General features: G+C 41.7%; 1 protein-coding gene across 1 annotated transcript; it reads left to right on the forward strand.

The window, feature by feature from the left end:
- On the forward strand, positions 1–27,237 carry PPM1D (protein phosphatase, Mg2+/Mn2+ dependent 1D). Its single transcript, XM_073665481.1, has 6 exons — positions 1–649; positions 11,771–11,996; positions 15,888–16,012; positions 19,084–19,271; positions 21,185–21,421; positions 24,379–27,237. The coding sequence occupies exons 1-6, from the start codon at positions 280–282 to the stop codon at positions 24,892–24,894; spliced, it is 1,662 nt and encodes a 553-aa protein (XP_073521582.1). The 5' UTR covers positions 1–279; the 3' UTR covers positions 24,895–27,237.

The raw sequence follows: 27,237 nt of genomic DNA on the forward strand, positions 1-27,237 counted from the left end.
TTCTGTTAGCGCGCATGCGTATTTGACCGGGGCGGGTAGAGGACAGTGCGTGCGGCTCAGCTGAGTGTTCCATTGGATCGTGACGTCACGGCGGCTGTAGGACAGGTCGGGACAGTGTTGAACATAAACAATACGAAGCGCGGGCGGGCGGTGCAAACAGCCGATTCACTAGCGCCTCTCGGAAGCGGGCGGGCTTGGTAAAAAAAAAAAAATAATCTCCAGCTGTGAAAAGGAGGACGGCGGCGGCCACAGCCGGGTCCAGGCATCAGAGCAGGGGGCATGGAGAGTCCTTTCACTCTGCGGGTGAGTGTGTCCTCGGACCAGGGCGGCAGGAAGTACATGGAGGACGTCACCCAGATCTTAGTGGAGCCGGAGCCCGGAGAAGGCGAGCTGTCATGGGAAGAGGAAGAGGACGAAGACCCTGCGGAGCGGAGCGGCGCCCGGGCGAGCGGCAGGAGCGGCCAGTGCGTGGGCTTCTTCGCCGTCTTTGATGGGCACGGAGGCCGGGAAGCCGCACACTTCGCCAGGGAGCACTTATGGGGCTTCATCAGGAAGCAGAAGGGCTTCATGTCCCGGGACCCGGAGGAAGTGTGTGCTGCCATCCGCAAGGGCTTCATCGCCTGCCACCATGCCATGTGGAAGAAACTCCGTGAGTATGCCATGTATGAGCAGTCACCACACTGTGCCCTGGTGGCAGGAGAATCCCTCCTCCAGCTGTCACTGGTGGTCCTCCTTGCTGGCTGCAGGGGATTAATGGCCTTTGTTTTGATGGAATATGCAGATCGATGGTGCGGAGCAGGATTCATCCAGTTCTGTGCCCATAGAGATGGCCGAAGGCTTGTGCTTGTCTTTATAGATGGGCTTCCTAATATAGATGGAGGTACTGTGCACAGGATGTTACCCAGATAAGGTGGCACAGGAGTGAGGTGTCGGCTATTGTTCCTTGTGAATGAAGCTGCTGCCAGATCTTGCCAATATCTGTGGGACTGGGCTTCCCCTGTGTCCCCCTGATTGCCAGCCGTCCATATGGATTTCTCTTACTGGCATTGTACGCCGGTGCGCTGGGAATCTGCCAACCTGACTTGTCACCTGTTGTGATCTATACACCTGCTCATTGTCTGCCTACTAAACCTGTCTGACTTGGTCCTGGCTGGCAGTAATGTGCCCGCCCCAGAAATAAGGGAACAATTGCTCTCAGTAGTAGAGCTGACTAGGTAACAGGACAGTGTATGTTTAGGGGGTGATAAACACTGAGCTCCACCCCCACATGCATCTTCTGGCCATGCTTTTGTTCTTTGGGTTGTTCACATTTGTGTTTTTTTTTTTTTTATTTTTTTTTGCAGACACATTTTTTTTCCAGCGTTTTGTTGCTGCAGATTTTCAGCTGCTTTTTGTAGTACCAGCAAAGTCTATGAGAGACCAGAATTCTCTGTTCACACATCATGGTTTTTTTGTTGCATATTTTGTGCCTTGGTTGGGTTTTTGGAAAATAGAGCATGTCACTTCTTTCAGCGTTTTTTAACCCATAGGAAGTAATGGGTGGTGAAAAAAAAACGCACTAAAATTTGCATCAGCATTTTTACAGTGTTTTTGATGGCAAAATAGAATGGGGTTCTTTTTTTCACAGAATTTTATGTACATGCATAAATAGAGACAGGACAGTGAAAAAAACACACAAAAAAACGCACAAAAGTGCAAGAAAAATACTGAACAAAATGCCCCTGAAGATAAAGTTTTCCTGCAGACTTGTGAAGCAAAAAAAACCATGATGTGTTAACATAGCCTTAATGCTGCAAAAAGTGTCTGTGTGAAACGCGTTGCTGCCTGTTAGATAGACATCTGCTGGTGCCACCTGTAATGCGTATTCTCTGCCCCTAACTGAGTAGATCTTGTGTGAGTAATCCATATGAGCCATTTCTCATGGTAACTTCCCAAACGGAATCATTCATCAGGGTGTATGCTACTGACTAAGCTCTTCCTATATGACGTATGTGACCTGTTCTCCCTTGGATGCATCATGTGTAGGTGCGTCTGTACCCAAAGTGTACAGTTTAGAAAATCCCACCCAAGCATGATTGGCTGGGGTGGCTGCACTTCTGTGGCTTCTTCCATTAACGTCTATGGGAGTTGTGTAAACAGCGGAGCAAGCCTGGCAATACTGCTTTCATAGGTGAAAATCCTGGGTAAATGCCTCATTCAGATGGCCTTTTTCACATGCATGTTATATCCACATGCCTGTGGGTTTGGGTTGTTGCGTGTGTTTTTCTTTTTTTTTTTTTTTTTTTTTTTTTGTGGACCAAGTCCCAAAAAAAAATAAGAAAAAAAAATGTAGAGGTGTTAGCCAATCCACAGATCAAACTTGTCCGTTTTTTCATGGACTCATTGTTTTGAACGGGCAACACGCAGATACCATCCATGTGTCTTCCGTCTGCTGCCTATTTGTTTTACTGTTGAATGGGTAAGAGAGCAGCCCCATATTTTTGCATTTGATGTACTTGAGTGAACTGCTCTATCAGGCAGGGCTGTGGAGTCGGTAAGCCAAACCTCCGACTCCTCAATTTCCATAACTCTGACTCCTTCATACATGGCTCATGTTAAAGTGATAAATTTACTGTAGCACAGATTCATCTCAGCTAAAAGTCTAGACCCTTAGATCAGGAATAGGACAGACACTTATAGGACATTTCATAACGTTCCCAAATTCTTATGAAAAAATATTCCCCACAAACTGCATTGAACTACTGTACCCAATTTATTATATATTTTAGGAGTCTGCCCATTTTATACCGACTCCAACTCCTCCTACTCCTCCAAAATGGACACCGACTCCACAGCCCTGCTTGCAGATGTTGTACTTGGTGGGATTTGAACCCAGGACCCCAGCGCTGCAAAGTGACAATGCTAACCACTGAGCCACCATGATGTGCTAATGTGGTGGTGGGAATAAGTTCATATGTGCACTGGATTTGCACCTTGCAGCATGGCAGTTGAGACCTGGGGGAAAGCTGCTGCTTCTTTGTGATTTGCAAAAGACACAGGGGAGGTTTACAAAAACGAGCAGGAAGAAATGTCTCATAGAAACTAGTGTTGAGCGAGTATGCTCGGGCCGAGCTCCGAGTAGTTACAGCTGCTCGGTGATATGGTTGAATCGCTCCCGTGTGCATGATTTGCAACTGTTAGACAGTTTTATTACATGTGAGGAATGTGTAAGAAATAGACAATCCTCACTTGTAATTAAGCCGTCAAACAGTTGCAAATCATGCACAAGGGAGCTATTCAACCATATCACCGAGCAGCTATAAATACTCGGAGCTCGGCCCGAGCATACTCGGACAGAACACACTCGCTCAACCCTAATAGAAATCCACCACAGACTCCTAATACAAGACATTCTGTGTGTCAGGGGTGGGCAATTCATTTTCCCGAGGGGCCATATGGGAGATAGTGACTGTTGTTGAGGGCCGAACCAATAGACTAAAATTAATTCTGCTCAATATTAATATTTACATATTAACTACAATTAATATGTTTATAAATAATCACTTAATATTGAGCAGAATTAAGTATGCTGACATCACCCTATAGACTGTATGAGCCCACACACTGCCCCCTGTTTACAATATGAGCCCCGACCATAGCCCTCTATATACAATGAACCCCCACATAGCCTCCTTTATGCAGTATTGAGCCCCCACATAGCCTCTGATGTATACCATGAGCCCCCACATATACATACAAATATCTCATACACATGAGAAAAAAAACACCACCACGTGAGGATGCAGATGATGTTGACGAGGGAGGGCGTGGTGCGGCCTATAGGCCACTGTTTCAGCGAGCTGGACTGGAATAGCCAGAGGGCTGAATGTGGCCTGTGGCCCACAGTTTTATCAGGCCTGGTTTATATGATCTGGTCAAAACCATTTTTTTGTGATTGAAAGTCATGGCCCTTGGAAGACTTCCTAGAATTTAAACCCAATTTCATGTAGCAAAAACTGTACATTGCCTGATTGCTCCCACATTTTTCTCCACTTTTGATAAAAACCTGGTGATTACTTAGGAAATCAAGGGAGTAAAGAATGGAAACTCAATGGTACCTCAGAGAGAAGAGTCACTAGGAACAGATGTCTGAGAGTATTGGAGTGGAATCAATTGTGGAAATTTTTTTATGGGCTTTGACACTTGAAGTTCAGAGGAAGAGTATAACAACAAAATAAGGGTCAGATTCTCTTGCTCTGACTGAGTCGCATCTGAGCATTTATATGGCTTCTCCCGAAAGTGATGTCTGTTTTGGGGGTAGAACTGGACTCTGCTGTTTCTGCCTGCCGCATTCTCTCCTTACTGTGTGTACTGATAGTGCGCTCTTGCCGGCTGGTCACTTCTCATTAGAGCTGGTGAGGGAGCGCACTGTCACTGGGCACGGAGAAGAATATCGCATAGTTGACAAGGGAGCTTTTACTGCCCATTCTTTAACATTGACAACCAACACGTGCTTAGTAGAGTTGGGAGTACCCCACCCCTGAAATGGATGTCACTGGTGATGCTTCGTTTCAGAGTGGGGACAGAGGCTGCAGCAGCAATGACTGGGGCCTCTCAAATGAAATGTCATCAAACCGGAAGTAGGTTTAAAAAAAAAAAGTAGCGAGGGAACGATATGGATTATAACAGTCTAATAGCTTTTCTAGTTAAGTTAAATAGAGACATTTAGGATTAAAATCGGTTAGTTTTGGACTACCCCTTATATATACTAGGGTATTAACCATTTAGTCTTACTAAATTTGTCTTTTAAAGGGGTTGTCCTCTTTCAGAAAACTTTTTGCTTGTCAGCTCATGGTTTTTGTAGAAAAAAAGCGTTCTTCACTTGCATTTCTGCATGCGGGTTGACAAGCTCTTTCCAAGCGATTTTAGCATCACTTGGAAAGTGCTTGTCAACTAGGTCACACTATATAAATCCATGCAAACAGTATGGATTTATATAGTGTGACCGAGAGAATGTCAAAAAAAAAAAAAAAAAAAAAAATCTATACTTACCCTCCGATGGCCCCTGCAGTCTTGCTTCACCGTCCCGGCTGCCGGCAGCGGTGGATTGAAGGACCTGCCGACGTCGGCATCGTGTGACCCGTCACATGACTCTGACGTCAGCGCAGGTCCTTCATTCCATTGCGAAGTGCCGGGAAGCAAGGAGGAGCGCAGCGTGGGCCGCCGGAAGTTAAGTATACATTTATTTTTTTATTCTTTTTTTACAGCTTTTTTAATGGTGCCTGGGTGTGGATGAGACTCTCCTCTACACCCGGGTACCATCCGCACATTAGAACGCGCCAATTACGCAAGTACAGATGCAGTCTTGCGGAATTGGCGCGTTCTAATGCAAGTCAATGGCGGCGAAAACGCAGCACTTCCGCAAAATAATTGGTAGTGCTGCGTTTTTTCCCGCAATGATGATCCGCAGCGGAAATTTCCGCAGCATGTGCACAGCACATGTGGATTATCATTGGGGAACATGGCAGGCCTTCTACCATGCGTTTTTTGCCGCTGCGGAAACGCTTAAACGCATTGTGGGCACACAGCCTAATAACACTACATTTGCCTTATCTGTAAGTATGTTAAAACTGTTGGCAACCTATATTCTTTTAGTGGAAATATTAAATTGCCATTTGTGGAGTTCTGGATGCTGAAACCCTCAGATTACAAGAATGAGGGGCAGTTATGCTCTCTGAGCGCCACTGTGTACTTCAGTCACTGACCTTTTTTTTTTTCTGGGAGAGGTGGGGATATTGGTTGCTATTAGAGTTGGGCAAAAAGAATTGCAGCTATTGTGGTAGTCCGTGGTCGCCGCCCCAGAGTCCTGTGATTCTTTTACCTGCCTGGATCCAGAGGTGTCTCAATTTATTAGTAGGGCCGGCTCCAGTGGGCCTTGGTCGAAAGAGTCTCACTGGGCCCCTTCAACACATACCACGATTCATGATGCACAGATATCGCAGAGAAATATATATTACAGTACAGACCAAAAGTTTGGACACACCTTCTCATTTAAAGATTTTTCTGTATTTTCATGACTATGAAAATTGTACATTCACACTGAAGGCATCAAAACTATGAATTAACACATGTGGAATTATATACTTAACAAAAAAGTGTGAAGCAACTGAAAATATGTCTTCTATTCTAGGTTCTTCAAAGTAGCCACCTTTTGCTTTGATGACTGCTTTGCACACTCTTGGCATTCTCTTGATGAGCTTCAAGAGGTAGTCACCGGTAATGGTTTTCACTTCACCGGTGTGCCCAGTCAGGTTTAATAAGTGGGATTTCTTGCCTTATAAATGGGGTTGGGACCATCAGTTGTGTTGTGCAGAAGTCTGGTGGATACACAGCTGATAGTCCTACTGAATAGACTGTTAGAATTTGTATTATGGCAAGAAAAAAGCAGCTAAGTAAAGAAAAACGAGTGGCCATCAATACTTTAAGAAATGAAGGTCAGTCAGTCCGAAAAATTGGGAAAACTTTGAAAGTGTCCCCAAGTGTAGTTGCAAAAACCATCAAGCGCTACAAAGAAACTGGCTCACATGAGGACCGCCCCAGGAAAGGAAGGCCAAGAGTCACCTCTGCTTCTGAGGATAAGTTTATCCGAGTCACCAGCCTCAGAAATCGCAGGGTAACAGCAGCTCAGATTAGAGACCAGGTCAATGCCACACAGAGTTCTAGCAGCAGACACATCTCTTCAACAACTGTTAAGAGGAGACTTTGTGAAGCAGGCCTTCATGGTAAAATAGCTGCTAGGAAACCACTGCTAAGGACAGGCAACAAGCAGAAGAGACTTGTTTGGGCTAAAGAACACAAGGAATGGACATTAGACCAGTGGAAATCTGTGCTTTGGTCTGATGAGTCCAAATTTGAGATCTTTGGTTCCAACCACCGTGTCTTTGTGCGACACAGAAAAGGTGAACGGATGGACTCTCCATGCCTGGTTCCCACCGTGAAGCATGGAGGAGGAAGTGTGATGTTGTGGGGGTGCTTTGCTGGTGACACTGTTGGGGATTTATTCAAAATTGAAGGCATACTGAACCAGCATGGCTACCACAGCATCTTGCAGCGGCATGCTATTCTATCCGGTTTGCGGTTAGTTGGACCATCATTTATTTTTCAACAGGACAATGACCCCAAACACACCTCCAGGCTGTGTAAGGGCTATTTGACCAAGAAGGAGAGTGATGGGGTGCTACGCCAGATGACCTGACCTCCACAGTCACCAGACCTGAACCCAATCGAGATGGTTTGGGGTGAGCTGGACCGCAGAGTGAAGGCAAAAGGGCCAACAAGTGCTAAGCATCTCTGGGAACTCCTTCAAGATTGTTGGAAGACCATTTCCGGTAACTACCTCTTGAAGCTCATCAAGAGAATGTCAAGAGTGTGCAAAGCAGTCATCAAAGCAAAAGGTGGCTACTTTGAAGAACCTAGAATATAAGACATATTTTCAGTTGTTTCACACTTTTTTGTTAAGTATATAATTCCACATGTGTTAATTCATAGTTTTGATGCCTTCAGTGTGAATGTACAATTTTCATAGTCATGAAAATACAGAAAAATCTTTAAATGAGGTGTGTCCAAACTTTTGGTCTGCACTGTATCTATCTATCTATCCGGCAAATCGTTCCATACAGAATACTGGCCCCCACATGATGCTCTATTCAGGCTGTCACCCCCCCCCCCCCCCCCCACCCTTATAATGCCCCATGCAGGATGTCATTCCCCCCATATAATGCCCCATACAGTATGTCACTCACCCCCCCCCCCCCTGCTTTTTAATGCCTCATGCCTCCATGCATTAAAAAAAAAATCAAATACTCACCTCACTCCTCCTCACCTGCTGCCGCTGCTCAGGTCCGGACTCCAGCGTCGCCGGCGTCTTCCCGCTCTGCGCTGCCTGTGACTGCTCAGGGGAGGGCACGGTGGGAAGACGTCACCGCACCCTCTGACCTGAGACGTCACAGGGAGCGCAGACCAGGAAGACAGCGGATCTGCGGAGGCACGGGGAGAGGTAAGTATTGTGCTGGCTGCCAGGGCCCTGAGCAAGCGGAGTGTGTGTGTGTGGGGGGGGGGGAGCGCTGCCACCACTCTCCTCCGCTCACGGGTCCCATAGTGCGCCGGGGTGCCCGAAGGCGAGTGCCCCCCCCCCCCCCGCTTGCTCAGGGCCCCGGCACTTGCCCGGGTGCTGACGCTGGCCCTGGCCCAGCTCCACGTGAGGCATATCTCAAGCTGCCAAGATGACATTGCATCGGACCTACTGATCGCAAGAGGTGCTGGAGATCCCTGCGAGTAGGAGGTTCTTCACAGGGCTGTGGAGTCTGAGTCGGTATAAAATGGACCGACTCCTAAAATATATAATAAATTGATCAGGAATTGCTTGCAGAAATTTCTGCAGGGTTTCTGCAAGGTTCTGCACCTCTTGGCATCAAAAACGCTGCGAAAATTCCGTTGCTTTTTTGATGCATTTTTTTGTGCATTTTTGCCTGCAGATTTGCCATGTGTTTTTTCCAATGCATTGTATAGGAAAAACGCAGGCAAATCCGCACAAAGAATGGACATGCTGCTTCTTTTTCCGCACATGAATTCCTGTCAGGAAAATTCCTGATCATGTGCACAGATCTTCAAAAATCCCATAGAAAATACTGAGATAAGGTTTGCAATGCGTTTTTGGGGGCAAATCCACGCAGATTTGCCACAGCAAAAACCCATCATGTGCACATACCCTTAGATTAGCGAGTGAAGCGTAGGGACTTTTTAATTAAAGTATATTAGAAAAGTGACTATTACATTAATTAATTTGATCCTTAATATGTCTTTTAGTTTTGAATCGCCCCTTTTAAGAATGGGCTGTCCAGATAGTGTCCCTTTAAATGGAATCTGTCTGCAGGTTTTTTATATGTAATCTGAAGATAGCAGGAAATAGTGTCTGAAACACAGAATTCAGGGATGTGTCACTTGTCAAAATGTGTGCTGTTTACTAAGTGTAACTCTAAGAAAGAGCTTGACAATGCCTGACTAGTCTGGCAATGAGCCCTCCCCCTGTGATAAGCACCTCGCTGTCTATAGACATTGTATATACTGAGCCTGGTGTCAGCTCTGCTAAATTCTAAATCTAAAACTCAGTGTAGAATGGCAACACCCAGTAATCTAAGTGATACATTGTTGGATTCAGGGTCTCTTTGCCTACATCGGGCTGCTCTCAGATGAGGTAGCTAAAAGCTGCTGACAGATTCTCTTTAAAGGGACTCTGACAACACAGAATGACTGTCATACTAAGTTCAGACGCTCTGTGCTTAACAGCGGAGCCAAACCTTTATATACACCTTCCCACCTAGAAGCTTTAGTAGACCACATTTCTGTGACTGACTGAACAAATACACACGTTCAGAGAACACAAACGGAGTTAATTCTATAGTCCTGTTGGCGATTAGTTTTGAATTACATTTTTAGGGAGATTTGGACGGTACTCCCGGACACACTGTAGAGATGCGGGTTCTTGTATGTATACCCTGCTAGATTTATTACATAGAATAGACTACATTTTAATTGCTTGTAATGCTAGTTGTCATGGGAAGGTGCATTTTCTCATCTACATTAGCATGTTTCCCAAAACTAAATGATCTTTATTGCAAATAAATTCAATTTTTATCAGAATAATAAGGATTGCTTCTGTGTGTGATTGCAAATGGTTGTGTGGAATAAATATTCTTGATGCCACACAATCCTGGTTCTAGGATCTGTATTATTTGACTATAGAAGCAGACAGCTTGTGTCTCTGACGTTGGTCATTGAACATGCAGTGTTTCCTAGTCTGCTCTGTGTGGTAGCAGTGGACTGACAGTCAGGTTTCTTGCCGGGACATGTCCATATGAGAGTTTTCATAACAAGTTCCTGAAGTATCCTAGCCCAGGCGTGTCCACCCTCATATAACACAGCTGTCATTATTTCTGCCTAGCTGTCATTTTGCTTCACTGTACTCAGCTGCTGCTATTCCTTTATTAGGTCAGTGTGATGTTCTGTTAACGACTAAAATCATTTGTCCTAATTAATGCATAATGTGGAAAATTATGCAGCATACTACATGTGGATTTTACATGCATTTTTTTGCCAGGTAGAAGCGTTTTTCAAGCGTTTTTGCATGCATTTCCGCGTGCATTTTTTCAAGCGATTTTGAGCATCACTTGGAAAAGTGCTTGACAAGTTGGTCATGCAATATAAATCCATGCAACCGACATGGATTTATATTGTGTGACCAACTTATTCTGCTTTAAATGCAGCATCAATAGTAATAAAAACAAAAAAAAACATTATACTTACCTCTCCGGTGGCCCCCGGTCTCCTTCTCCGGTGGCATCCTCTGTCCTTAGCGTCCTGCGGTGTTCTGAAAGGACCTGCGCTGATGTCAGTGGTCGCGTGACCATCACATGACTAAATGACGTCAACGCAGGTCCTTTCAGAGCACCGCGGGATGCTTGGAAGAGAGTCCCCTCTTCTCCAGACCTGGGTACCATCCGCGCATTGAACCGCATGCATACATGGTTTTTATGCGGTTCAATGCAAGTCAATGGCGGCGATTTTGGCTTGTTTACGCACAAGAAATGGTTATGCTGCAGATTTTTCTGCAATGATGATCCACAGCGGAAATTTTCGTATCATCACATGCGGATTATGATTGGGAAACATGGCAGACAACTTAACATGCGTTTTCGTGGCGGAAATGGCGCCGCGGAAACGCATTAAATCCGCATCGTGGGCAACACAGCCTTATATACACGTTGCTTATTTTTTTCTTTGCAGATTTGAAACAGTTTTAAGTCTGCAGCAAGTAAATTCTTTAAGCGTTTTTGCAGCATCTTTCACTTATGTTAATGGGAGAAAAACGCGTATATTTTACACAGCATTTTTCCTTCCAATACGTCCGTGTTTGCAGCAGAAATTTCTGCTGAAAAATACTGAACGTGTGCACATAGCATTTATCGCTACCTTAAGGATATCTAGTTGTTTATATACAAGCTACTCACCCGATGTCCCGATGGTACTAGGTCACAATAAGGAATTGATTTTAGAATTCTTCATTAAGCAGCAGATCATAATGCTTTTATTTTCCCTTTTCTGTAAAGGAGGAGCAGATTTGAAAGATGGACAATAGAAAAGTAATTGCTTTCCTGAGGTCCATTCTAGCTTTTCTTTAAACAGTAACAGTCAACTTTAGTTTTTATGTCCTAAATCAATAGTTCACATGAAAATTAGAAAGTTTGTAATATATCTAATCAGAGAAATCTGCTTCTTTCCCCTCCAGAACTGATCATTTTATTTTTACATTACGACAGTTACTACTAAAAAGATTAAGGGGGAGAGGGAGGAGTTCAGCCTCTTGCTCCTCCTCCTCCCTTCTACATAGAATCTTATCAGCAGCAACAGTCATCCTCTATCTCCGCAACATAAAAATCTAGCTTCATTGAATACAGATATTACCTGGGAATTGAGAATGACTGATCAGTCTTGGCGGCGATTGAAGCAGATTTCTCTGATTTATATATTACAAAGCTGCTTTTTTCATAATATATATTACAAAGCTGCTTTTTTTCATGTGTGCTATTGATTTATGTAATAAAAATTAAAACACTCTTTTATTGAAAGAATAAATCGGTTAAAAATGTAGCATGTTTGCCTATTGCTAGCGTTTTGCAAACTGTTGAAAATGTTAGTGTCCATTTAATAACAAGTGACTTTTTTATTTTCTCAGCTGAATGGCCAAAAACTATGACTGGTCTCCCAAGCACCTCAGGAACTACCGCTAGCGTCATTATAATTCGTGGAAATAAGCTGTATGTGGCTCATGTTGGAGATTCTGGCGTTGTATTTGGATTGCACAATGGTCCTAAAGAGATGCTGAAGGCTCTAGAAGTAACCCAAGATCACAAACCTGAGCTACCCAGAGAAAGGGAGAGAATTGAAGGCCTTGGTGGCAGGTAACATTCACTGGTGGGGCTAGTACTGTGAGCACTAATAAGCCCAATGTTAGTGGCACATTTCTGCCTGTAATGAACGCTGATGTATGATACAACAAGTCTATCAGTGAACGATAATACAATTGTTTGTGCCGACAGGGAGATGGTGAGTTGATAAGTGACCTTCATTCCTGCATATACTATTCAGTCAGCTGATTGATACTGTCCCGCAGTTCCCAGCAGCGACCCCTACAGTTTGAGCTGAGCTGCACTGTATAGTTTCATTAGTACATTGACATCCAGCTGATTTCAGTGCTAAAAGGGAATTGGTGAACAGGTTTTTATTATGCAATCTGAGAGCAGCATGGTGTAGAAGCAGAGACCCTGATTACAGTGATGTCTCTGGGCAATGCTTTGCTGTTTCAATACAATCAGCATTTTACCAGCAGTAGATTATTATAGGACAATTTGGCACATAAAAAGTAGTTTAACTTCGCCCCAGCACTGATAATCTGTTCTGTCACTATACAATATACACAGAAAGCTGTGCTCTCAGCAGGATTATACACAGATCAACAACTGAGCTCTACTCTATCATAACTGCTGCACCCAATATACTAAGTGATACATCGCTGGAATTGGGATCTCTATTCCTACCTCATGGTGCTGTCAGATTACATAGCTACAGTGTCCATTTTAGGACATGATCAGATATCAAAATCAAACATCAGAATGATGTCAGTTTGAGGCTAAATACCCTGTCTGAGAACTGATTCTGACAAGTAACTTTTACAACTGTAATAATAATAAAAAAGTAACTATTCGTTGATGGGACTTGAACCCAAAATTCTGTGTTCCAAAGCCAGTGCACTAACCACTGAGCTATAAACTTAGTTGTTAAAGCCTAGGAGTTCTATTTGGTATGTGATTTTCAATGCAAACTTGTCTATAACTCATTGGGACGTATGCACAGTTACTTTTTTTTTTTATTATTATTACAGTTGTAAAAGTCACTCGTCAGACAGGGTATTTAGCGTCAAACTGACATCATTCTGATGTTTGATTTTGATATCTGATCATGTCCTAAAATGGACACTGTACATAGCAAAACCTGATGAGAGATTGCCTTTAAAGCAACTGATCAATGGGGCGTGTCTATTAATGGTATATGCCAAAGATAGGTCCTCAATGTGGTGACTGGACAACCCCTTTAATAAACTCAACAATACTTCTGTTCTCATATTAACTCAAAAAATAATTTTTGTTTGCTGTTACACATCTCCCAGACCAACATATGATGTACTGCTACATCATATGACAGCTTCCTGACTTTGATGCAGTCTCACAAACTGAGCCTGCATCTTTGCCGGCAGATGATGGTCGTGTTATTCAGTCATCATCTGCCTCTTAACAGCCACAAATGGAACAGAGTTCGGCCCACAGCTGTTAACTGACATTGTCAATCTGTGAATACAGCATTCACAGCACACGTCCCAGGGGCACACTTTTCTAACTGCTTATTGAAACCCCAAGGTGCAACTGCGGGACGCTGATGGGTTGTCGTGATAGCCAAGGGTCTGACTGCTGAAAAACCCCATGTGCCTGTTATGACTGTACCCCGGTAAAAGCCAGTTTGTGGCTTGCATTCATAGAAGACAACAGCAACGCCGTACACCGCTTTCCAAATCATTATGCAAATTAATTTAATGGTCATAAAGGTTTTTTTTTTTTTTTCAAATAAACTCATGGATGGTTTTGTGTCTCAGGGCTGTTTGAATAATTGAAATCAATATCAAACACCTGTGATAATTAGTTTGCCAGGTGAGCCCAATTAAAGGCAAACTACTTAAGTATGTTCCACATTATTAAGCAGGCCACAGGTTTTAAGCAGTATGGGAAAGAAAAAGGATCTCTCTGCTGCCGAAAAGCATTCAATAGTTCAATGCCTTGGACAAGGTATGAAAACAGTAGATCTTTCACGAAAATTTAAGCGTGATCATCATACTGTGAAGAGATTTGTGACTGATAAAGAGCACAGACGGATTTATGCAGTTTCTGACAGTCAAATTTATCAGATTAAGGGTATGTGCCCACGTAGTGTTTTTCAAGCGTATATGCTGCGGAATTTCCGCAGCGTAAACGCTTGTTAAGCGCTAGGTAATCCGCCCCCCATGGTCCCCAAGGGGATTCCGCAAGTTCTATGCCCATGCTGCGGATTTTTCCGCAGCGTTTATGCTGCGCTCAAAAATCCGCAGCATGTTCATTAATTTTGCGGAAGCGCGGCGTAATTGCCTCCATTGACTTGCATTGAGACGCACATAATCCGTGTCAGTACATTTGTACTCACGGATTATATGCGTTTCAATGTGCGGATGGTACCCAGTTCTGGAGGAGAGGAGACTCTCATTCTGACCTCGGTACCATTGTACCTGTAAAAAAAGAATAAAATAAAAAATAAAGTTTATATTCACCTTCTGACGGCCCCCGGCCTCCTTCCCTTTGCTTGTGGGCAGGACTGTAGGACCTGCGGTGACGTCAGTCATGTGACCGCAGGCCCTTCAGTGCAGTGTCCTTCGATCAGCTGGCAGACAGGAGCGAGCGCAGCAACACACCCTGGGCCATCGGAGGGCAAGTATGTTTATTTTTTTATTTTTAACCATTCTTTTATGGTCACACTATATAAATCCATGCCTGTTGCATGGATTTATATAGTGTGACCTAACTGTCAAGCACTTTCCAAGTGATGCTAAAATTGCCTGGAAAGCGCTTGTCTATCCGCATGCAGAAACGCATGTGAAGAACGCTTCAAATCCGCATGTATTTGGCAGGAAAAACGCATGCAGAATCTGCATGCGTTTTTTCTGCCAGGGAGATGCAGAAATTTTCTGCTTCATTTCTGCATCGTGGGCACATAGCCGAAGACTGATTTTTAAAACAGTCTTGTTTACTTATGAGGGTCATGCAACCCTGGGTGGTCCAGATGGATGGCCACTGTGTCCCAACAAAGAGGTCAAGTCAGCAAGGAGTAGACCGGAATCAAGTGGAGAAAGCTGGTAAGCCCTTCAAGGGGTGTGAAAATGACCTCAATAACATATCTAGAATTTCTGAATATCCACTTTCTTCCTTGATACAAAAAGAACCGTGCCATCTGTAGAAAAATAATCTTCATATGTGACAATGCACGAGATCATGCTTGACCTCAGCTCTATTGAGAACCTTTAGTGTATCCTTAAGTAAAATATCTGAGTTCACATCAAAACAGCTGCTCTGGGAGGCTATTCTGACATCCTGGAAAAAGCTTCAAGCAGAAACTATCCACAACTCACAAGTTCAATGGATGCAAGAATTGTGAAGGTGAAAGAAGGGGGTCCTATGTTACCATGTACCTTGGCCTGTTAAGATGTTTTTGATTGAAAAAGCTTTTGATTTCAGTAAATGTGACCTTAATGCTGCAAATTCAACAAATGATCATTTTCATTCTTTACAACCTATAAAATGTTTGGAAACTCTGTTGTGCATTTTGATTTTTTTTAGTTTTGAAAAAAATCCTGTTATCATTGGGATGTTTATCCAATAAAATTTTTAGTCTGCACAGTCGCTCTAGTTCCTGCATGATGCAAATTTTACATTTTACTGTACTGGCTTAAATAAAAATAGAGAAAAGTAATAATATTAGCTACCCTCCCCAGGTCCTGTGGGTCTTCTCCAATGCTGGCCGCAGTCTTTATTGACAAGCTGCAGCCAGGCACAGGGCTCTGCAGCGATGCTGATGTAGACAGCACAAGCTGCTGACACCCTTCAAGATTCTTTTTTTTTTCTGCACTTGAATCTATTTATCACATGTTGTTGTTAATTCAAATATATATATAATATTATTTGTTATAAATATGTATGTTTGTTTATTTCATGCAGTGTAATTAATAAATCTGGAGTAAACAGAGTCGTGTGGAAAAGACCACGTTTGACGCACAATGGTCCTGTGAGGAGAAGTACTGTAATAGACCAGATCCCTTTCCTTGCTGTTGCTCGGGCACTTGGTTAGTGTCTAACCTGCATTAATCGTGTCATATATTTTTTTTTAATATATCTTTTTGTGGGGATGATTTCTTATATATTGATTGTATTCATTTCAAATTTTGCTTTCTTTATGGATACACAGTGAAATCCTGGAGAAAAAGAAAAACTTTTGCAATGTTTAAAGGGGTTGTCCGGTCCAAATCGAGGAGTCTGCAGTTACTTTGGGACCGGAGGTTATGCATGCGTTGTACATACTCCTGGGCAGTTGGTGTGTCCTCGCTCCCATACACCTGTATGGAGCGAGGCTGCGCCCACTGGACGGCCGTCTCGCTCAATACAAGTGTATGGGAGCGAGGCCGCACCCACTGCCCAGGATATGTATAGCGCATGCATACCCTCCAGTCCCAGCTCAGAAACTGGCAAATCCCCACAGCGCACAGTGCCTGCACTGGGGGATTCATAAGTCTGCAGTCACAGAGAGTGACTGCAGACTTATCGATTTGGACCGGACAAGCCCTTTAAAAAGAGAAAATTACCAAATGCCACTATACTTACCTCATCTGGTGTGTCAATGACTTCCTTGCCTGATCCTCTGTCTCAATATAACCAGGCCTCCTGTGTTGAAAGTGACCACTGTGCCCGATCACGGGCAGCATTTGTCAAATGGGATAATCAGTCTGTAGGATGTACAGTCATGGCCGAAAGTGTTGGCATCCTTGAAATTGTTCCAGAAAATGAAGCATTTCTCCCAGAATATTATTGCAATTACACATGTTTTGTTTTACACCTGTTTATTTCCTTTGTGTGCATTTGAACAACATGAAAAAAAGTAAATTGGACATTTCACACACAACCCCAAAAATGGGCCTGACAAAATTGCTGGCACCCTCAACTTAATATTTGGTTGCGCACCGTTTGGAATGAATAACTGCAATCAGTCGCTTCCTCTAAACATCAACAAGCTTCTTACACCTCGCAACTGGAACTTTGGACCATTTGTCTTTTGAAAACTGCTCCAGGTCTCTCATATTTGAAGCTCCTTCTCCCAACAGCAATTTTAAGATCTCTCCACAGGTGTTCAATGGGATTTAGATTCGGACCCATTGCTGGTCACTTCAGAACTCTCCAGCGCTTTATTTCCATCCATTTCTGCTACATCTTAAAGTATGTTCTTTTCTTTTGTAGGCCTCATTCAGTTTTCAGTAAACAGTAGAATGGTGTACTTTGCCAAAAAGCTCTACCTTGGTCTCATCTGTCCACAAGACTCATTCACAGAAGGATTTTTGCTTACTCACATATATTTTGGCAAACTGTAATCTAGCTTTGTCTCTGTGTCAGCAGTTGGGTGCTCCTGGGTCTCCTGCCATAGCGTTTCATTTTATTCAAATGTCGACAGTTTGTGCTGACCCTGATGCACCCTGAGCCTGCAGGACAGCTTGAATTTTTTTGGTAATTTAATTGGGGCTGCTTATCCACTATTCGGACTATCCTGCGTTGCAACCTTTCATCAATTTTTCTCTGCCACCTACGTCGATTAGCTACAGTACCATAGGTTGAAATTTCTTGATTTATGCTGCGCACCATGGACAAAGGAACATAAAGATCTATGTAGATAGACTTGTAACCTTGAGATTGTTGACATTATTCAACAATTTTGGTTCTCAAGTCCTCAGACAGTTCTCTTCTCATTCTGTTCTCTATGCTTAGTGTGGCACACACCGAAACACAATGCAAAGATTGAGTCAACTTATCCCTTTTTATCTGGTTTCACATATTGCCTACACCTATTACTTGCCACGGGTGAGTTTGGCACCTTTCCAAAATTGTGGGTAAACAACAATTTTGTCTTGTCCATCTTTGGGGTTTTGTGTAAATTTATGTTCAATTTTCCTTTTTTTTTTTTTTTCCTTTGGTGCTGTTCCAATACACACACAAACGTGTATAACAAAACATGAGTAATTGCAATAATTTTCTGGAACAATTTCTAGGGTGCCAACACTTTCGGCCATGACTGTATATGAGTGAGGAGTGGAGGAAGGAGCTTAATGTTTCTTTCCCCTTCCTCTTCTCCTCTTCTTGTAGCCAGAGGAGGTCCATGCTCCACTCAATTACCTAACAGCTAGGCACATGATAACAAGAAAGAGGAAATTGTTAATCCCCTGAGACACTAAGAATTTTTACAGATTTCTTAGCTATGATTGCAGTACTGGGAAAAAAATGGGGTGAAATGGAAGGAATATATTGGATGATGCTGGAATCTGTCATGAACTAGCCCTTCTCTACGTCTGATGTTGGTGTGACTAAGGGGTCATCGGCACTCTACTGCTCAATCTCACACTCTCCTCTCACTCGGGCTACAGATTGAGTATGACAGGTACCCCAAAACAATGCTGCCGCCACTGACCGAAAGTCCCGATACCACACACAGTGCTAAACTCATTGTATACTAGCCAAACACCAGGCACATGTACTCATTACTAGTTACTCTCTACAGACTCGTAGGTTCTTTAGAGCAACAAGGCAACACTATTACAGCTTTAGCCTTTAATAAACAAAAACACACATTTATTTATGTATTAATATCTCCCAGCATTGGGAATGAATTGCACATATCAACCGCTCATAGATAATAAACACGTTATATGTAATTTTCACACAGGCTGTAATAATATGTTGGAGATATAGACCAAACAGACATTTGTGCTTGAAATAAAGCTTGCATAGTAGCCATTCTGATTTTGCCAGTTAGTGAAGGATGATTAATGCATATTACGCATCCATATTTCAGCTAGACTGTTTGAGACTTTTTTAAGGTCTTGGATTACTTTCCAGGGAACATTGCCCAAAAAACTGTACCATGTAGACCTCGGTCAGCCCTCTAGGTTTTGAAGGGAGTGGCAGCAGAGCCTATATGTATCTGCCATTTAGTGTCGCCTATTCTGAAATGACTCATGCTTTGAGATAGGTGACCAGGTTTGATGCATCTACCCAAAAAGTTTAACCAGATAATTCCAGTCTGTCATTTTTAATTATTTCTAGTCGTTCTATTTATATTTTAATGAAATCCCTTTGGCACTAAATCTATTTTCAGGTGACCTGTGGAGTTATGATTTCTTCAGTGGCGAGTTTGTGGTATCTCCGGAGCCGGACACAAGTGTGCATACAATTGATCCACAGACGCACAAGTTCATCATTATTGGTAGTGATGGTCTTTGGAACATGGTAACGGCACAGGATGCAGTGTCACTGTGCCAGGAGCAAGAGAAGTCCTATGTTAATGTGAGCATGAGAATTAAAATGTGGTTTGTGTTATCCATATCAATTTTTCAGTTTTTCTAACACCTTCCCGATGGTGAACAGAGTCTTAAAAGCGATCCAAAATATTTTGTATCCCAAAATGGTAAAATCTTCAATTCAAAAAACAAGCCCCCCCCCACTTGGGTCTATCAACAGAAATATAGGGGGTTTTCATGTTACTGGTGAAAAAGCAACACAGCTCCCACAAAAAAAAAAAAATCCAGTGATCTCTGCGTTCCCAAATTCACACTCCTTCTGAGCCCCGCAATGTGCCTAAACTGTAGTTCGGGTCCTTGTTTGACATTACTCTAACAGGGAGAAGACACTTAATGGGGTACGTGTCTCCAGAAGTACAAGCTGGGCAGAATGAATGGACACTAAGCTGGCATATTTGCAGCTTTCACTCTGACGCCAACTGCATGCTTGTTCCTGGAAAACACATGTGGAGTCACAATAGTCACTCCATATTTAACTGCCAAAATGGGGTCACTTGAGTGGGGATTTCTTTTGTTCTGGCATATTAAGGGCCTTACAAATGGTGCCCACAAACTATTCGAGGAAAATCTGCTCAAAAAGTCAAATGGTGCTCCTCCAAGCTGTGATAGAGAGATATATACACACTCTGTATATGCAAACAATTTCTCCTGAGCATGGTCAGAAGGAGTCCCAGAGCGGACAGAATTAATCTAGTAGCACACAACGTTATATATATTATGGTAGCATGCTTACTGCGCTACTAGATTAATTCTGTCCACGCACAGGGAAATGCTACGCTCAGGAGAAATTGTGTTACAAGCTGTGAGGTCCATTTTCTCCCACCACTCCCTTTTGAAAATAAATTTGGTGCAAAAACAACATCTTAGTGAAAAAGAAAAATAATAATCATGGGGTCAATTTTGTTATGTTAACCTTTATAAAAATTAAAAATATGGGGGCTAAAGAAAAAACTTAGTGGGGGGAAAAAAACAAAAAATTTAATTTTTCTCATCCTAATGTTATAAGCCTTTGTGAGGCACATGTAGTCCCAAAATGGTTACTGAAACCCAAAATAATTCCTTGAGGGGGTTGTAGTTTCCAAAGTACACAAACTGGCTCCTGACTATCATAGCTGAAAGTGGCTCTCAAGGTAAGAAAGGTTGGGGACCACTGACTTGAAAAGTTAACATTAGTGTTGAGCGAGTGTGCTCGTTTAACCCTTTAAACGAGCATGCTTGGGTGCTCGCCGAGTAGTTTTGGCGTGCTCTGCATCTATGTTTGAGCTGCCGCAGCTGCATGTGTTGCGATGTTAGACAGCTGTGACACATGCAGGGATTGCCTGTCTAACAGACGCGACACTTGCAGCCGCGGTGGCTCAAACATAGAGGCCGAGCACACCGAAACTACTTGGCGAGCACCCAAGCACGCTCGTTTAAAGGGTTAAACGAGCATGCTTGCTCAACACTAGTTAACATACTTCATGAATGTAGTTTTGAATACTTTGAAGGGAGTAATATTCAAAACATAGAAGCCCCTCAGTCACTTAAAAGTGAAGTGATCCCTAAAAAATGATTCAGTTTTGTTAAAGAATGAAAAATGATTGCTAAACTTTTAACCCTTAATATCCTGTTAAAAAAAACCTTACCAAATGATGATGTTAAGTAGATAAATGTTAACTATTTCGTGCAGCATGACTGTCTTAAGGGCATAAAAATTTCAAAATCTATCAAACTTCTGCAAAATATCGGTCTAAATTGACTGCGACCATAAAATAAATGTGTCAGGAAAACACAATTCCAGAATGGCTGGAATATGTAGAACCATGCCTGGTCAGGAATCTGGCTTTGGAGGGAAGGGGTATAAACTTAGGATTTTTTTTTTTCCATATGTTTTGTAACTATTATTACTTTGGATTTCAGGGAGAGTGCAGACAGTCCTTTGCAAAAATGCTTGTGAGTCGTGCACTTACCCAATGGAGACACCGTATGCTACGAGCAGACAACACTAGTGCCATTGTCATTTGTATCTCCCCACAATCCGAAAAGCAAAGATGTGCTAATGAAGAGCTTGTGATTAACTTATCTGACAGTACACACTACAACAGCCAGGACACCCACCTCATGTCAACATCGCCATGTTCCACCCCACCAATCAAGGTAATCCCAGTTAAGATTCTTGGAGTTCTAGCGCTGCACAATTTTTCAACTTGAAAGAAGAAACAAACAGCTTTTTCTTAAAGACTAAAATATTTTTGGCCCGAGTTTTATTCTGTAGATTTTATACTTCTATTTTAATTAACTTTTTTTTTTATACGGATTTGCCTTAGGATTTTAATTATTTATGGATTTTGCTTATTTAAGATTTGTGATTGTGTTTTAAAGGGGATTTTCAGGATTGAAAATTAAGTTACTAAAGGAAGTATCAATTTTTTAAATTAGCAAATCATAATTGTTTTGTCTAGGGAGGTAATCATTGAAGAATTAAAATGACCACTGTGAGGCTGTGTTCACACAACCATATTTTTCATCAAGAGGGGGCAGAGCGTCTACTGCATATGCTCTGTCATCTGTCTGAACATTCTAGGATCGCTTTCTGTCTGTATAACCATGGGGCAGTCATATTAATTCTGTAGTGATTAAATTGCAATCACTTTGTGTAGGAGGTAAAGTATATATGAATTTATCTATATTTTTGTTCTATTCCTGTCAAACCCCTTTTTATCATCTTACCTGTATTCCCTTAATCTGTTGATCATGCTGTGAATGTACAATGGTATTTAATGATTTTAAATGGGATTTATGTGCTTTACTTGCCTTATTGATTTTGCTCTTGTCCCTCTGTTTCCTTGATCCCTGCATCATAATAAAACATCACATAAGCATGACACCCAGTCAATGGTCACAAGGGTGATACTCCATCCACAGTGATAAGTGCACTGGGGCAGATCACCGGCTGAAGAAGGTCACATTTCCTTATGGATATTAAATCTGTATAGTGGGGGGGGGGACCAGATCCGCATTAAAGGGCATCTGTCATCAGGTTTTTGCCACTTAATCTTAGAGCAGCATAATGTAGGAAAGGAGACCCTGTTTCCAGTGATGTCACTTACTGCCTGCTTGTTGTAGGTTTGCTAAAATTCGTTTTATCAGCAAGAGATAATCACTAGAGGGGGGCATCATAAATCTGCAGTCACACACAGTCTCTGCAGACTTATCGGTTTGGACCGGACAACCAGTTTAATCCAAATATACACTTTTTAACCCAATTTTTAAATTCAGGATTTTCATAGAATGGGAGTTTGTTCCTGAAATTGCTCTAAATTCACTCTTGGTGGGCACATTTTAATGTATATTTTCCCCCATGTAAAAACTATTTCCGGGTGTGTGGTGTTGTTTTTTTATGCAACTGAAATATTGAAACAAATCTGCAGTAGTTGCTAGATATACTGTGTATTTTCACATATATCATGCCCCATTTGTTGCGGATTTCAGCTGTACTGCATGTTATACATGTTTTATTTTGGTGACTTTCAAATTAGATACAAAAGTGGTAGAGGATTGTGTGTTTCAGACTCCCATTGGTATCTACCCAACATATTATAGGGTTTGCTTACATAGAATACCTGTATGATTTACTTATACAATTTCTTTGGACCACAGTAGTCCTTGATGTGAATTAAGTGTGTGTTTTATAATTTTAACCTAGACAGCATAGTGGAAGTGTTCATCCATGTTTAAAAATGTCTATCTGTGCTAAAGAAGAAACTGGACAATGCAAACATCAGGGAAATTGATAGTTTGCGTAATTTACACATATAGCAAAAAAAAAAACCTTTATATTAACCAGTTCAAGACCAGGTCAAATACCCCTGTTCTTAAGTAGGCACATTTTCAAGTTGTTCTCATTCTTGTTTCTTCATGAAACACGGCGCTTCATTTTTAAGCTGTCTGGCACTTTTTTTTATTTTACTTATTAAGCTATAACCATGCGAAAATAAACAACTGATTAAGTATTTCCTTTGTGCTCTCCATACCCACCCTGCCTCCCCCCTCCTCATAAGGTCATAAAAGACCTTTTGGGGGTATTTCAATATAAATATATTTTTTACACACCATTTCCCTTGTAACTGGGGCTGGTATATTAGCCTCTGTTATAGTGGAAAGTGGCCTCCTGGCTGCATCGCAGAGGTGACGGTCTCCTACGACTTGGCCGTAAGCATAAAGGAGATGCCGCTACATCTGTCTAGAAATGCACGCTGCTGTCACGCTCGAGTCGGGAGAACCAATGGCCAGTCCAAGCATTGCGTTGTGATCCTCGTTATACTGTCATCTGACTCTTCCCTAAACGAGATCCATTCACGCAAGTAAAAAAAAAAATCTCTGCTGTGATTTATTTAACCCCTAATTGACCAGGGAATTTTTATTTTCTTGCACTTTTTACCCCTTCCACACTTTATTTTACCATCAATGTAGTTGTTTAAGGGCTTATTTTTTACAAGACCGTTTGGAGAATAGTGTTTTTGATATTTTATTTTGCGCTAGCCACAAAGAAAAAAAATGTTTGTTTTTTTTGTCATATACCAATCATTCATTAATAATGAACATCTCTTACAGGCTGTAGGTGGGCTGTAAGCACAAGGCTAACTGGCGTGGGGGCTTTCAGCAGGCCCCAGCTACAATAACAATCCATTGATTCCCTGTGATCTTGTCATGGTGGGTCAATGGGAGCTAATGCACACACCCCATCGATCACACTATTTAAGTGCTATCTGAGATTAGTCACCCGTTCTTAGTTTACATTTGTTGAGTCACGTTGAGTTGGTATAGGTAAGGGATATACCACAATGTTTTATCGTGACCTTGTTGTGAATTCTTTATTTAAAAAAAAAAAAAAGTTGCCTTTTACAACCAATATACGTTATTTTCTACATTAGTGTTTGTCTTCTTATGGGTCACTATTGTTTGGTCAAAATTGTTGGCGTATTGAAAGTAATGTCATGTGAAATATGACAGAATAGGAGGCTTTTAGCAAATTTTTCGGTTGATTTCCCCCCCCCCCCCCCCCTGTACATAGTGAATTGAACGCGTTTCTAATACTTTTTTATTTGTTTTAGATACTGGAGGAAGATCCATGGTGGAGACTTTCTGTTTCTGAGACTCTTCCATCTCTTATCCGCCGAAATGCCTTCTCTGATAGTTGTAGCAAGTGGGGGTCTGAGACAGGGAAATCGAAAGCACTCTCCAATCATTCCCTAGGAGATTTAGGAACCGCTGAAAAATATGGCAGTCATTCGCAATGGGAAAGTAGCTCTTCAAGCTTCTCCCCTACCTGTCTTTTTCCTGAAACCTCAAATGTTGGCGCAAAAGCCTCTAAAACACGAGGTAGTAATCCAAAAACGGACATGGAAAAATTGGCATTGAAACGGACATTGGAGGAGTCCAACAGTGGGCCTGCTTTGAAAAAACCAAGGAGGACCTTTACCAGAAGTGGAGGTGTACCCGAAAGCCCATCTACTACCCCAAAGAGGAGAAGTACAGACAGGGTAATAATGAGACGCAGTCTTAGAGGGCAGAAGAAACTTGGACATCCTTTATTACATCAGCCCCGCAAAAGTATATGTGTGTGTTAAATGCTTTCCTGTCTTGTCTGGTTTTTATGGTAACCATTGACTCCTATGTAACAGAGTTTTGTTTTCTTTTTTTTGCAACACACACATTGTTGTCAACCAGCACTTCACACTCAAGACTTGGGCTGATTCAGTGATTTAATGCTGCACAATACGACATACTGGTCTACTTCCAGCCGTAGGCTTATGGACCTCCAAACCTGTAGATGCTAGGTGCTATTAATAACGTGTTACTTCTATTTTACTTAATATTTTTATATATTTAAGTATTCCATTTTAGTATTTGCCTAAATTGGTAATCAACAATTATGATGTGTATATAAATTAATGTGACTATCTTATTGTATAAATTAATTTTATATCCATTTCTTAAAGTCAACTATCATAGTATATTGGAATAGTAATCTATTATTGAAATAATGTTGCTTTTAATTTGGGATTGTCTGCTCTTTGCTACATAATGTTTCTTATTTATGCATAACACAGGCCCAATTAGTGTATAATATGCAAATGGCTAGTGATAAGGATTTTATGTGAACCTTTTGTAAAAGGTATGATTTTATTCAGTTTCTTTAAATCGCTCTTTGTCTACATTTTTTCTCTCCTGAAGAGCAGGTACATAAATCAAAGATCCAAGAAATAAATATGTACAGAAGAACCTTTGGGAGTGATTACATCAAATAATTTAGATTGGTAAACCACTTCTAAATTATCCCTTGCTCCGCTGAAGCCTGACCCTGTGTGGATGTTGGTACATTACGTGCTGGTGTTTAACGCTTGCTAAAATTCAACTACCATAAGCCCAGCAAAAAACACCTAAAATTTAAGTTATTTTTTTAAATTTGTTTTCTGCATATGTACCAGGAATGCTCCAGTACACGAACAGGTGCCGAAGAAAAATGCTGTGTACTACACCATGATGAATGCAGAAGTATGTTTAAATATGTTCAACAAATATAGTAATTATCCTAATTAATCATTCTATAAACCAAGATTTTCAGCTCCAATGCCAGTATCCTCAGACTACACACGGACACAGATTCATTGATCCGTATAGCTACGACTTGGAGCATGTTTTGTTCTCACCTACTTTGCGGACTAGATGCTACCAATAAAGTCTATGGGGCTCTGTATAAAACCTTTATACTCCAGTTTTCCATCCATTTTTATCTGAGCCATTGATTCTTCACAAACCATGTACCTGTTTTGATGAAAGAAAAATTCAACTAAGATGATACCTGAGAGAAGTAAAAAAAGAAAACATCTGCTCTTGTATGCTGACACTGATGGCTGTGTGAATGTAGCTTTAGGGTGGAAGCACAGGCTGCAGCTTTCGTTTTTGGCACGGTCCTATTCGGAATGGAACTTGCTGAAATCCATGTGTTTGTCACGGAAATAATCCATTGAGATGAATGAAATTTCTGCAGCAAAATCTGTTTGAATCCACATCTCAAAGGGGTTGTCCAAGATTAGAAAGAAATAAAACATGACTTTTCTTCCAGCAACAGCACCACACTTAACCACAGGTTTTAGGTGATATTGCAGCTCAATCTTATTATTTTAAAGGAAACATGTCAGATGAATTGTGCTGAACGAACCACAGGCAATATAACTTGCAGCCAGGTATAGTATTCTGTAAATCAAGGTTTCAGCTAACATATACTTTGAAGTTTCAGCTGGAAACCAGACTAGGCCAACTCTTGACAGAGCCACTGCAGATGATTGACAGGCCTCACGCTATGTACTTGCAGAGGGAGAGACCTATCAATCACCTATCAGTGCTGGAGCAAGCCAGCCCATGGCAGGGTGGTCTTGTATAATCTCTGCCTATGGTAATTTGCTTCTACACAAAAAAAAACATTGATGCGGTTCTCTGTTTATAGGTTTGTATAGTACAGAAACACAATCACCTGTAAAACCGTTTTTCCCAGCCATTCTGGCAATGAAGTTTGTCACCAGGAACAGATCACCACTGATGAGTCACTTTCCGAACTAGTTTCATATCGGTAGCACCTGGGATTCATTACATATGTCTAAAACAATTGTGTTTTTCATACAAGTTTGTGTACTATACCTTTTTTTTTAATGGTCTTTTTATGCAGCTATAATAGTTTTGTTCTTTGTGTTGCCACTGGTTGGTAGACTTTTGGTACATGTTAAACATTTAAATTGTGGTGATTATTTTAAATGTAATTATTTGAGTTTTTAAACACCTTAAAAACTGAGTTGTATATACTTCCTTCAAAACAACCATGAATTTGTTATTTAACACTGCAGGAATGGGCGACAACACGTATTGTATACAAAGATTTTGTACAAAATCTCAAATAAAATCACTGAACCAGT

This window comes from Phyllobates terribilis, unplaced genomic scaffold (assembly GCF_046119375.1).
Source record: "Phyllobates terribilis strain yellow unplaced genomic scaffold, ASM4611937v1 Scaffold_2__4_contigs__length_985480577, whole genome shotgun sequence".
Lineage (NCBI taxonomy): Eukaryota > Metazoa > Chordata > Amphibia > Anura > Dendrobatidae > Phyllobates > Phyllobates terribilis.

Coding starts and splice junctions, on each gene's coding strand:
- PPM1D (XM_073665481.1), top strand. CDS start 280: ATGGAGAGTCCTTTCACTCTGCGGGTGAGTGTGTCCTCGGACCAGGGC. Junction 650..11,770: donor TGCCATGTGGAAGAAACTCC/GTGAGTATGCCA, acceptor TTATTTTCTCAG/CTGAATGGCCAAAAACTATG. Junction 21,422..24,378: donor GTTCCACCCCACCAATCAAG/GTAATCCCAGTT, acceptor TATTTGTTTTAG/ATACTGGAGGAAGATCCATG.